This window comes from Bison bison, unplaced genomic scaffold (assembly GCF_000754665.1).
Source record: "Bison bison bison isolate TAMUID 2011002044 unplaced genomic scaffold, Bison_UMD1.0 scf7180017864117, whole genome shotgun sequence".
In the NCBI taxonomy this organism is placed as follows: Eukaryota; Metazoa; Chordata; class Mammalia; order Artiodactyla; family Bovidae; genus Bison; species Bison bison.
The window spans coordinates 108,689-120,226 of record NW_011494689.1 but is presented as its reverse complement, the minus strand read 5'-3'; the positions used below and the strand labels follow the sequence as shown (position 1 = coordinate 120,226).

The 11,538-nt window shown below is 50.6% G+C and overlaps 3 protein-coding genes across 9 annotated transcripts in view; 1 reads left to right on the top strand and 2 right to left on the bottom strand.

Annotated features, from left to right (window-relative positions):
- Positions 1-142, bottom strand: part of NDRG2 (NDRG family member 2) — an 8,805-nt gene extending 8,663 nt beyond the window's left edge. Inside the window, exon 1 of one of the 3 annotated variants that reach the window (XM_010839422.1) lies at positions 66-142. The gene's annotated coding sequence lies outside the window, so the exon portion shown is untranslated. The other 2 variants (XM_010839417.1, XM_010839421.1) reach the window with 2 other exon arrangements.
- A 3,773-nt stretch (positions 143-3,915) lies between these two features.
- Positions 3,916-8,057, top strand: TPPP2 (tubulin polymerization-promoting protein family member 2). 2 transcript variants are annotated; one of them, XM_010839408.1, is made up of 4 exons: positions 4,010-4,239; positions 4,486-4,639; positions 5,672-5,809; positions 7,995-8,057. In XM_010839408.1, exons 1-4 carry the CDS (start codon positions 4,067-4,069, stop codon positions 8,031-8,033), a joined length of 504 nt encoding a protein of 167 aa, XP_010837710.1. In that variant the 5' UTR covers positions 4,010-4,066; the 3' UTR covers positions 8,034-8,057. The 2 variants fall into 2 exon arrangements, with proteins under 2 accessions (XP_010837711.1, XP_010837710.1); XM_010839409.1 differs by lacking the exon at positions 7,995-8,057 and having other exon boundaries at positions 3,916-4,239; positions 5,672-5,952.
- The window catches only part of RNASE13 (ribonuclease, RNase A family, 13 (non-active)), a 49,450-nt gene continuing 44,740 nt past the window's right edge, over positions 6,829-11,538 (bottom strand). For 2 of the 4 annotated variants that reach the window (XM_010839413.1, XM_010839412.1), the window contains exons 2-5: positions 11,060-11,116; positions 9,169-9,356; positions 8,858-8,966; positions 6,829-8,747 (exon numbers count right to left, since the gene is read on the bottom strand). In XM_010839413.1, the coding sequence (XP_010837715.1) occupies positions 7,787-8,248 (462 nt within the window). In that variant the 5' untranslated portion in view covers positions 8,249-8,747; positions 8,858-8,966; positions 9,169-9,356; positions 11,060-11,116 and the 3' untranslated portion in view covers positions 6,829-7,786. The remainder of the gene's footprint in view (positions 8,748-8,857; positions 8,967-9,168; positions 9,357-11,059; positions 11,117-11,538) is intronic. The other 2 variants (XM_010839410.1, XM_010839411.1) reach the window with 2 other exon arrangements.

The following is an 11,538-nucleotide window of genomic DNA, read 5'->3' as shown; positions in this document are numbered from 1 at the left end:
GACTAGGGAGTGGGGGCGTCGAGGGCGCGGGAGTTACAATTTCTGGGCGCCCAGGGTCCTGGTACCTCCTCTCTCTGCAGTGTCCCGGCGACTGCTCTCCGGGTTGCTCCCTGAGAAGTTGGAAAACAAGGCGGGGAGGGAGGGGGGGGATGCGGGGGGCCGCTATAAATAGAGGGAGATCGCGGGGGGGGGGGGGAAAGGATGGCCAACGGGGACTCCCGGGTCAAGGCCCCAAGGAGGGGCGGAGGAGGGGCCAGGACCCCCAGGGGTGCTGACTCTTGGGTAAACAGGCACAGAGGTGGAGTTAACTCTGTGGAAGTGGGGTGGGGGTTTAGGGAGGACGCAGTGTCCCGGGCTGGGACCCAAGAGACCCTGTGGCTTCAGTGCTAACCCCTTCTATTCTGGCCCAGAGAAGGAGGCCGGCTAGGGCCAGCCAAGGCAATGGTTTCTCAGGGACTGTGGCGTCTCTTAGGGCCTGGGTGGGTGTGACGGCCTGGATCCCTCACTCACCCTGCTCCCTCCCCACCTATATGCACCCTCCCTGTGCCCCTCGGGGAAAAGTCACCCAGAATGAGATAGTTATGAGGCTAAAGGGATTCAAAGTTGTCTTACACAAAAGGACACAGACTGGATTTCTCCCCACCTGCGCCCTTTCCAGGTTCCCTTCCCCCAGAGGTCCCCACCCCATCCTCCTTCAGCCTGGTTCCTGAGTTGCCATTTCGGGGGCTGGGCGCCAGGCCAGTTGGGAACAATGGCCAATGGAACTGGAGCTGCCAACTGCAACACCAGCTCAGACTGCCCCCCCAAGACCCCTAAATTGCTTTCCCCCTCCTGCCTGGGAACCACCCCCCACAACCACCCTCACCACCCCCTCCCATCCAAGGAACATCAATGCCCCTTTCATCCCCACTTGGCAGGGTCTATTGGAAAGGAGGGGCCAAGAGGGAGGAGGTGACCCAGAGTAGATCCCGACTAATCAAATCCAGCTTTTAACAACCCCAAACCTAAAAGATTCCCTCTAGACTCCCCAATTTGGAGCACCCAAGTTTTCCTCCATTCCCTTCCCCACTCCCTTCATAACCATTTACCCAGAAACTGACACAGAAGCTGGGCACCCCTGGCTCCTTGCCTAGTCCCCTCTCCCCTCTGGATGCCAGTTTAACACTCTCCTGGACAAGGAAAAGCCTGCTGGAATTGGGACTGTAGATAAAAATGCATAGGACAGAAGAGAGCTCTCCCAGCCCAGCTGGAACTGGGGGAGAAAAGAGAGCCTACAGTGAGAAATTCTGCCTGCTGCCTCCTCTGATGTATCTAAAGTAGGTCTAACTTGGAGTGGGGGAGGGAAGGACCTGGAGGTTCCAGCATCTAAATCCGTCTCTGGGTCAGGATGACTCAGGGGGAACCTGATAAGGGGCCTACGCAGGGGCGTAGGGCAGGCAGGAGTCAGGAAATTTCCACTGGGATCTGTTTGCTTCCTAGGCTAGGGGTCTCAGCCTGCCACAGGCAGTAAGAGGCTGCTTCTGCTCTAAGATGGGGTCCCTCCTTATCAGGGCAGATCTCAGCCTGGTCCAGTGTCAGTGGCCCAACAAGAACAATTTCCCTAACTTCCTTCTCTTGGACCAAGAAGCAGCTTCAAACTATACCTTCCAGTTGGCAACAATAAGGACCTGCTCTGCGCAAGCCACTGTATAGATGGAATTCAAAGAAGTGTGAGTCTAGTCATACCTCTCTAGAGCTTAGGATCCAGTAGTTGAGAGAAGATACAAAGATAGAAAACGTTCAGAATGACATAATAATATAAGATTAATTGTTTACACAATAAGTGCTATAGGAAGAGTTTCCCATCCTTTTCAAGTGGGAGATCAGAGACTTCCATTCCCAAATGATGATTTTAAAATCCCCTGATGGAGACCAACTGTGAATTCAGCAAATACTTTCAGGTAAGTTTGTTCAGTCTTCTGGTAATTGTAACATCTATGCATGTATGCACTTACATGTGCAAAGTTTATTATTTACTCAATGACCAGTCTTCTGTGTGTATATATATATATATATAGGTTCCACAGGCCCTCAATAACTCAGAAACCCTTGCCCAAAGAGGCTTCAGCCCACAGGCTAAGAACCATTATCTTAGTATAATTCAGAGAAGGAAAGGGTTTTGTTCTTAGGGTAAAGCATCCTATGAGAAGTACAGTACAGTACTTGCGTGAGAAGGAGGGGCATTCTATTTAAGGCAGAGAGACCATAAAGGAAAGTTTAGGGACAGAAATACACAAGTTAATTTGATGAACTGCATAGTAGCTACTACGTGGAAGATAATTCCTACATATAATCCCCCCCAATACTATAAGATAAATATTATTGTCCTCACTGTACAGATGAAGAAATTAAAGCTCAGAGGTGTTTAGTCTCTTGCTCAAGGCCACTCACTAGTAAATGATTTATCTAGGACTTAAATCCCTGGATTCAATCCTCTCCAAAGTTATTCTGTCTCTACCAGGCTTCAGGTAGCCTCTGCAGCATAGAGTGATTAGGTCATTATGGCCACAAATGCAGAGTAATACTGATGAAATGTGACATCTGGTAAGGTGGATTGGAGCCAAGTGTGAAGGTCCTTGAATGACAGGTGAAAAGGGTTGACTCTTCAAAAAATTTTGAAGATCCAGAGTGTTCTTGATCAGGAACAATGGATAAGTAATTGTTTTGTGAAAATAATCTGATTGGGAGCGGAGGGTTAAGAAGAGATGGATTATGGAGTGGTTGAGGGTAAGGCATTTGACTTAGGAAAGAAGTCATTTAGAAGCCAGAATAATCAACTAGATATGAGATGACAGGGACTTGAATAAAGAGTGGGAGTAACAGGAATGGAAAGGAAGGAGTGGATTTATAAGACAAGGGAATTACAGAAATTGGTGACTGATTAGATGGGATGGGGAGGGAAGTCACCGACCTAGTGGCTCTATTTTAGGAGCCATGAAGTTCATTGCTCTAGATGGTTTCCAGCAAGAGAAAAGGCCAAAGAGAAACTCCTTCTGAAAGAAGAAACAACACATGTAGTAAAAACTGAGTAAAATTACAGCATTACTTTAAAAAGAGAGGGGAGGGCATTCCCTAGTGGTCCAGTAGTTACTCAGAGCCTTCACTGCCGAGAGCCTAGGTTCAGTCCCTGGTCAGTGAACTAAGATTCCAGAAGCCATGTGGCATGGGAAGAAAAAAATATCCCTGACCTGCATAGAAAATTAAAATTATCTGGAAGATTTTGAGAGTCTGAGGCTCACCCTCACCCTAACCCAGCCAGGTGTGTGACCCTACAAGGCCCACACTCTTTCCGTGTGGGGCCCAAACTGGAAGCCATTTCAAGTTCCTATTGAGCCTGGTCTGCCAAAGCCAGTGGGATTCTCCATGTGGGTCATTAACCCAGCCAGGAGATGAAAAAGGGACAGTGCTAGACTGATGTCAACCTGTTTCCCTTAACTCCTTCCCTGAGCTCTCCTCAACTTTTGTTGAGGGACAGAGTCTAAGACAGTTTAACTAGGACCAGAGGACTGGTTCAAGCTGAACCAATGAGGGAAGCTTGGTCACTTGCAGAGATCAGGAGTTTGGTAACATGCTCAATGCAGCATGCGAGGTAGGGACCCAAGACCCCCTCCCCCAAGATTAGAGCTGTAACAGGGGCTGAAAATGATGTCACATAAACACTGCTGAGGTCACAGAAACTTCCCTCTCCTCCCCTGTCTCCCTCCCCACTGCCCCCCAGTCTCCTCAGCCAGCCGGCTCCCACGGATCTGCACACACTTACCTACAGAGGCTGGTTAGGGTCAGACACCATCCAGGCACTCTCAGGTACACAGAAGTGGTGGGGAAGTGGTTGGCAGTGGTGATTATTCAGTATGTAGGATCCACACTAGTATCCCTCGTACTGGGAACAGTAGGTCGGACGGGTGTGTTTGTTGCTGTTGCTGATTCTGATTTTACTGTAACCTTCATCATTCTTACTCCTCAGTCCTCCCCCCTCCCTCACCCCCAAGCCTCCCCCCTTACTGTCCTCCCCTACCTCCCATTGACCATGGCATCAGAAGCAGAAAGAACGTTCCAGCGGTTTGCTGTCTTTGGAGAATCGTCAAGCAGTGGCACTGAAATGAACAACAAGAACTTCTCCAAGCTGTGCAAAGACTGTGGCATCATGGATGGCAAGACGGTCACCTCCACTGACGTGGACATCGTTTTCAGCAAAGTCAAGTAAGGGACCACAGACGGGTGTGGGGGTGGTGAGTAAAACAAGCAAGGTCATGGGATGTGGCAGGGTTTCTGCAGTAGAACATTTGTAACAGGTCTCCTGAGCACCTACTGGGTGCCTGGCTCTGCTAGGCCCTGACCTCAAGACATTCAGTGTATAGAGGCCCCGTCTGAGTAAGAGGAGGGCTGGACCTTGGAAAGCAATGACTTCATGTTCCCCAGTTCCTGGATTTCTGTCTTACTGACCAGGGCCAAGAATGCCCGAACCATCACATTCCAACAGTTCCAGGAAGCAATGAAGGAACTGGGCCAGAAGCGATTCAAGGGTAAAAGCCCGGATGAAGCCCTGGAGAACATTTATAAGCTCATGGAGGGCAAGGACCCAGCTACCACTGGTGTTACTGTGAGTGACAGACTTCATTCCTAACCCTGACTCTGCTTCCCTGAGTCCCTGCTGCTCTCATCTCCCCTCCTCTGCACCAATGTCCCCAACCCTTTTCAATAGCAGAAGGGAGACGGGGCAGAAGGCCTTTGGGCACTTTTAGAGATCATCGAGTCATTGCAGAAGTGAGGAAACCGTGAGAAGTGACTTACCCAAGGTCCACAGCGATTTTATTTATTTACTTATTTTTCTTTTCACACCTATTTTAATAGTAAAACTTAGACTCATTCCCAAGTATCCAGGATCTGGGCCAAGCCACCAGGGCCAGGTGGCTTTGGGGAAACACTGAGCACAGAGCACATGCTACCTGCTCCCTACTCCTCTTTGCGCTCTTATGTAAGGTCTAATATCTGACCTCTTGCCTCGACCCACCTTTCTGTTCCCTATTTATCCCCTCTCTACTAAAAGCTCTTTCTACTGTGGGTTTCAAATAGGGCCTTCCCAGCAGGACAAAGGGGCTTCCCTGATGGCTCAGATGGTAAAGAATTTGCTTGCAATGCTGGAGACCTGGGTTTGATCCCTGGGTTGGAAAGATCCCATAGAGGAGGGCATGGCAACCCACTCCAGTATTCTTGCCTGGAGAATCCCCATGGATAGAGGAGCCTGGAGGGCTACAGTCCATGGGGTCACAAAGAGCTGGACAAGACTGAGCGACTAAGCACAGCACAGCAGGACAGAACTTGTGTTATAGGTCTGCGGTTGAAGTCCTCTGGCTGCAGCCTAGTCAAAATAGCTTCTCTGGAAGCAGAAAAATCCACACACACCTCCCTACTCATTCCCATGCCCCGGATTCCTTTCTCACGAGTGGATGGCTTTTATCATAGTTCCTCCTCTCGTCTGCACCTGAGCCCTAAGCAGGCAGCACCATGCCAGGGGTTGAACATGGGCTCAGACAACTAATAAAACTACTCGAAGGCCATTTCTAGAGAAGGGCTGTGACAGTGGAGGGGAAGGAAGGGAGAAGGCTTAGGCTCCTCACCCTCTGGCCCACAGAAAGCGACAACAGTGGGCGGGGTGAGCCGGCTGACGGACACCAGCAAGTACACTGGTACCCACAAGGAGCGCTTTGACGAGAGTGGCAAGGGGAAAGGCATCGCGGGACGGGAAGACGTGACTGACAACTCAGGCTACGTGAGTGGCTACAAGGGTGCTGGCATGTATGATAAGAAGGGCAGCAACTAGGGAGTAGCCTCATCTTCGCCTGTTGGCCCTTGACCCTGCATCTTGAACACCAGGGAGCTTGGAGGGGACAATAAACATCTGTGTGTGCAGCAGTTCATGAACTCCGTCTTCCACCCGGGGAAGGATGAGGGACCCTTGGTGCAGAAACAGAGAGAAGAGCCGAGAAACCCAAGGGTAGGCCTTCCCAGAAGCACGTCCTTCGTTCTACTTGGCCTCCTCATCACTGGGTAGCATCCCCCTCAACAGCTCCTTCTAAGAACATGGCTGAGGTATATACTTGGAGATAAGCAATAAACTAGCTGTGGAGGCAAAAGTATTTGCTAGTTGTGCTCACACATTACCAGTATCCATCACCCCCAGCATCCCAAAGGGGAGTAGCAGTTCCCGATTTGACATAGCACGGCCCAAATACTAGCAATGAGACCGTTCCCTGTCCCTCCACCTTCCTCATCTGCTGCAGTCCATGTTCTGTTGGGGAAGAAATAGACACCAGAGATCTGGTGGCCAAGGATCAAGGATCTACTTAGCCTAACTCCTGTTATGAGCTTATTCTAGAGCTAAGGGTTTCCCTGGTGGCTCAAGAATGTGCCTGCATTGCTGGACATGTGCAGGAGACATGGGTTCTATCCTTGGGTCAGGAAGATCCCCTGGAGTAGGAAATGACAATCCACTCCAATATACTTGCCTGGAAAATTCCATAGACAGAGGAGCCTGGTGGGCTACAGTCCATGGGGTCGCAAGAGTCAAATACGACTGAGCACACAACACAACAAGGGTAAGGAGACTTCATTTTCAACCCAGTCCAGAGCTGAGTCTTACCCCACCCACCTCCATCGTGGTAGATGTGGAACAGAAGATCCTACTGACCCTACTGCCAAAGGGTGGCCCAGGAAGATGGCCAGAGGTGGGTGACTTCCAGGACTCTGAGAGTAGGAGTTCTGATGCATTGCAGGAAAAGTAATGAAATCAGAACTAATTCAGATGTGCTTTTTATCTTTTTATTTTGCAATGATTAGACTCACAGGCAGATGTAAAAAAAAAAAAATACAGAGAGATCCCATGTACCCTTCTCCCAATTTCATCCAATGGTTGTATCTTACATAATTCAAATATGGTTTTAAAACCTTCTGTGACCACAGCTGAGCCCACTTCATCCCTGCCTTGTCAGAGGCAGATCCTGGATTTGGGGGGATATCAGAAGGAGCTTCAGGAAGGAAAAGGATGCAGGAATCTCTGGGAGAACAGGTCAGAGAAGATAACTTAAAACTCCAGTGGTCCAAGGCGAGAAGGATGGAAGGAAAAGAGGTCAGAGAAAGAATACAGGATGACTAAAGAGGTTGGAGGTGTTGGGGAGAGACTGAGAGCTGAGGGGGATGGCCTGGAGAAATGAAGCTGGTATGAGTCTAAGACTCTTAGGGAGGGTCCTACAGCTAGAGATAGCCACCATACGGGTGAGCGAGTGGAGGGAATCGTAAGGGAGATGGGGAAGACCGAGAAGGGAAAGGTGGCAGGGAGAGGATTTGAGACTCGGAACCGGTGCCATGGTGTGAGCTGAGGCTCTGGGACTCCGGCCAGGATTCAGGATCTGGCCCAGTAGATGGACAGTCGCTGCCAACTGGACACAGTCAGCTTCTTGGGTGGGTAAAACGGTCTGTGGGAGAGCGAGAACGGTGGCGGGGGTGGTGGGGGGAGGGAAACAAGACGGAAAAGGCCTAGAAGACAGTACAACGTTGCATGGTGACCAAAAGTCTGGACATACTTCCTGCCTCCCTGGTCTCTTGGGAGGGGACTCTGCCTGCCTGTGAAGCCAGAAAGGAAGCCTTGTACCAGGAATCTGAGCTTCAGGAGTGGGGACAGGCTAGTGTGTAGCAGTGGCCATGCACGGGGAGTTTTGCGGGGGTGGTTTTAGACCGAAGGCTTCCCTTCCTAGTAGAGGCCAATGATATCTATGGGTTCACCATCATACTTTTCAGAGCAGAGCAGATAGAGCCTTTGGTTGGTCAGGGTGCTGTTGTAACGGCAGCTGGTCGGCGGCTGTCTGGGGTACAGGGAGCAAATTGTGAGCGGGATGGAGTCCTTGGTGAGCGTGCAGTATTCATTGTAATTCTCACAGAAGCTCTCACTGTATTTGCAGAACTTCCAGATGACTGTCCAAGGGGCATGTAAGACATAATGGATCCTTGGGCAATACCAGCTTTCTTGCCTGCCCCGAACATAGGACATCAGACCATTGCAGTAACCTTGGAAACCTTGGGCGTAGGTAACCTTGGGATAGTCAACGTGTAAGGTACGGAAGTTCTTGATGGCAAGCTGAGTCTTGATGTTTTCAAGCAAAGCTGTCCCTAGAACAACCTGGAGGAAGAGGAGCTGGGCCACAAGTGGTGCCATTCTTCCTGCTGGCAGAGTTAAGGTGGTTGGAGACAGAGGTGGCTGGCTGTCCCTGCCCAGAGCCTCCAGTGTGCCCCCAGCCTCCCCAGTGCGCCCTCCCCTATGCCCTCAAGGCCCAACTGTCCCTCAGAGATCATGCAGCCCAAGTCCTCATGCATCAGAGAGAGGAGACATTTGCCCAAGGTCACCCCGCTGGTCGGCCACCTCTAACCATTCCCCATGTCCCTGGGTCTACCTTAGAATCTCAGCTTCACCCCATCCATCTGGGAGCTGTGACACTTACGAAATAAGAGGTCCAACTGGTCCTTGGGTAAGAGGCTCTTCCTGGTTACCCTGGCCTGGTTAGTCCTTCTGGTAAAAATGCAGAGGGTCCAGAAGTGACAGGCTCAGCAGCACTTCCCTGACTGCAGCTTAGGAGGGATGGGAGCTGGAAGGCAGCAGGACAGAGGTGGAGTCTTCCTGCCTGAGGCCAAGGACAGCCAACAGGTGAGAGAAGAGGCTAGAAAGGTTGGTGGATAAAGACTGGTGTGGGAGGAGGGCCTGTCCCCTGGTATTGAGGAGCCCCTTGGGCTGAGGGGGCTGGATGAGGAGGAGGAAAGAGCCATTTACCTTCTGCTCTCCTCCTCTCTGGTGTCATCAGAACACTAAGTTCCAGTCTCCTTGCCAGAAATCCCCCGGTTCTTAGGCTTCCTTTGATGTCTTCTCTGGTTCACAGGCCCTGCTCCCGTGGAAAGGTGATAAGGAAAGCACTGTCATGTTTCTGAGAAACAAGGTGCTGCTTATTCCTGACCCTCAGAGAACAGCGGGTCTCCCACTCTCTCATCCCACTCCTGGGGGCCCCGGGGCCACATATACAAGGGAGCCTCCCTGCCGCCTGAGTACTGGGCTAAGAACCAAAGACCATTCTGTGGACCCCTCACCGTCTCCGTCACCGACTGCACTCCAGTGGTGATCACGCTGACCTTGTAACCTCAGGCCCTTTAGCGTCAGGGCACTCCTGGAAACTTATGAGTGCTGACCCTGAAGGCTCAAACTTGTTAGGTGGAAGTAGACAGCGTCGCCTGGGCTGGAGGCGGTGTGGGCCGGTGCCCAGTAGATCAGATTCTTGCTGTTTAAAAAAAAAAAAGGGCCAGGCTACTAAATCGTTTTCATCAACCCCTGCCCCTTCACAGTCCTGGATTTCCACGGGCTTCTCGGCCTTGCCTCCAGCACCTGTTGTCCAGGTTGTGTCTTAGGACAGCTTACCATTCTCTCCCTGGAGAGCAGGAAAGGGGAGTCAGAACAGAACCCTGAGTGTTCCAAGGCCGGTGTGTGATTCACAAGGGGTAGGGGGCATGGGGAGATCCATGGGTGTTCCTCATTCACAGCCCCCCTTAACCTTGCTCTTTGTTTTTTCTTTTAAGAAATTTTCTTTTTATTTATTTATTTATGGCTGTGCTGGGTCTTCATTGCTGTGCACAGGCTTTCCCTACTTGCAAAGAGCAGGGGTTACTCTCTGGTCATGACGCACAGGCTTCTCTTTGCAGTGGCTTCTCTCGTTGCAGAGCGTGGGCATACAGGCTTCAGTAGTTGTGAGACTTAGTTGCCCCAAGCCATGTGGAATCTTCCTGCGCCAGGGACCAAACCGGTCACTCCTGCATTGGCAGGAGGATTCTTATTCACCGCGCCACCAGCAAAGTCCAAACTTGCTCTTTCCGACAACACAAGGCAGACTCCAAAACCAAACCCATCCTCCTCCAGCTTGCTTTCCCTCCTGCCTTGTCTGTTTCCTCAGTTACCTCTGCAAGAAATCTGAGAATGATCCTCCACCTTACCCTCTCCCGAATCCCATCCATTTGGAGGCAGTACTACAAGATGGTTAAGAGCAAAGCTTTTGAGCCAAACAGACCAGGAATTGAATCCTGGCTCTGATGCTTCCAGGCTGTGCACCATGGATCTTAGTTCACTAAACCAGTATAAGTTTCAGTTTCTTCATCTGTCAGTGAGGATAATATTCCATACCTCGAAGCAGTATTAGGATTCATGAAGATGTACATCAGGAGCTCTTAGCTCAGGGCCTGGCACTGGTATGAGCTCGAGTCCATCAGTCACGCAGCCCTGACAATCTCTTAACTAAAATTTTCCTCGAACCTGTCTCTTCCATTCCTATTCCTTCTCCTGCTCAGGATCTCCTTCTCTTGGACACGACACACTCTCCAACCACAAGAGGACTCTCCATCTCATAGGGCAGAAGACCTCCGTGACGTGGCCCCCACCATGTCTCCAACTGAATCTCCATCCCTGCCTGCTTCCACCACATCTTGTTCATCTTATCTCCTCTACCTAGAATGCTGCTCTCTCCTCCCACTCTCACCCCCACCCTCAGTTCTTCTGAACCAGTTCATGTGGAGATCAACCCAGAGGTCATGTTTAAGAAGCCTCTGTTTGGAGCATCTCCTTAGGGAAGTGTGCACAGCTAGGCAGGTGAGGGGAAAGCCCACACAGGCAGGTGGTTCATCTGTATCCTTCAGGCTGGTCTATCAGCCAACACCCTGTGGGAGCCCATGCAGGGTGGTGCCAGAGCCTGGCTGACTCAAGTCTTTGTTTTGAGGAAGCTAGCATTATGTGGCCCCAGTCTCAGAGCATGCCATCTCTTCCTTATTTGCTCAAGGCTGCAACTTCCCTTGGAAGAGAAAGGGGCTTTTTGTGCCTCTTTGTCTTCCACTTCCTTCATTTGCTACTCCCCCTTCATCACTGACCTCCACTTGCACAATTACAGAAATGGAACAACACATCATAAAAAGTTTAGGATATGATCTCAGGTTAACCTACTGAGCTTCTGTTTCCTCTTCTGGAGAACAGGATTGATGCCTTCCTTTCCTCATGAGGCTGTGAGAATAAAATGAGACAGTTAGTATGGAAATGCCTTTTAGTCATTCAGTTCAGTTCAGTTCAGTTGCTCAGTTATGTCCGACTCTTTGTGACCCCATGAATCACAGCACGCCAGGCCTCCCTGTCCATCACTAACTCCTGGAGTTCACTCAGACTCACGTCCATCGAGTCAGTGATGCCATCCAGCCATCTCATCCTCTGTCGTCCCCTTCTCCTCCTGCCCCCAATCCCTCCCAGCATCACAGTCTTTTCCAATGAGTCAACTCTTCGCATGAGGTGGCCAAAGTACTGGAGTTTCAGCTTTAGCATCAGTCCTTCCAAAGAACACCCAGGACTGATCTTCAGAATGGACTGGTTGGATCTCCTTGCAGTCCAAGGGACTCTCAAGAGTCTTCTCCAACACCACAGTTTAAAAGCTG

Coding starts and splice junctions, on each gene's coding strand:
- TPPP2 (XM_010839409.1), top strand. CDS start 4,067: ATGGCATCAGAAGCAGAAAGAACGTTCCAGCGGTTTGCTGTCTTTGGA. Junction 4,240..4,485: donor ATCGTTTTCAGCAAAGTCAA/GTAAGGGACCAC, acceptor CTTACTGACCAG/GGCCAAGAATGCCCGAACCA. Junction 4,640..5,671: donor CAGCTACCACTGGTGTTACT/GTGAGTGACAGA, acceptor TCTGGCCCACAG/AAAGCGACAACAGTGGGCGG.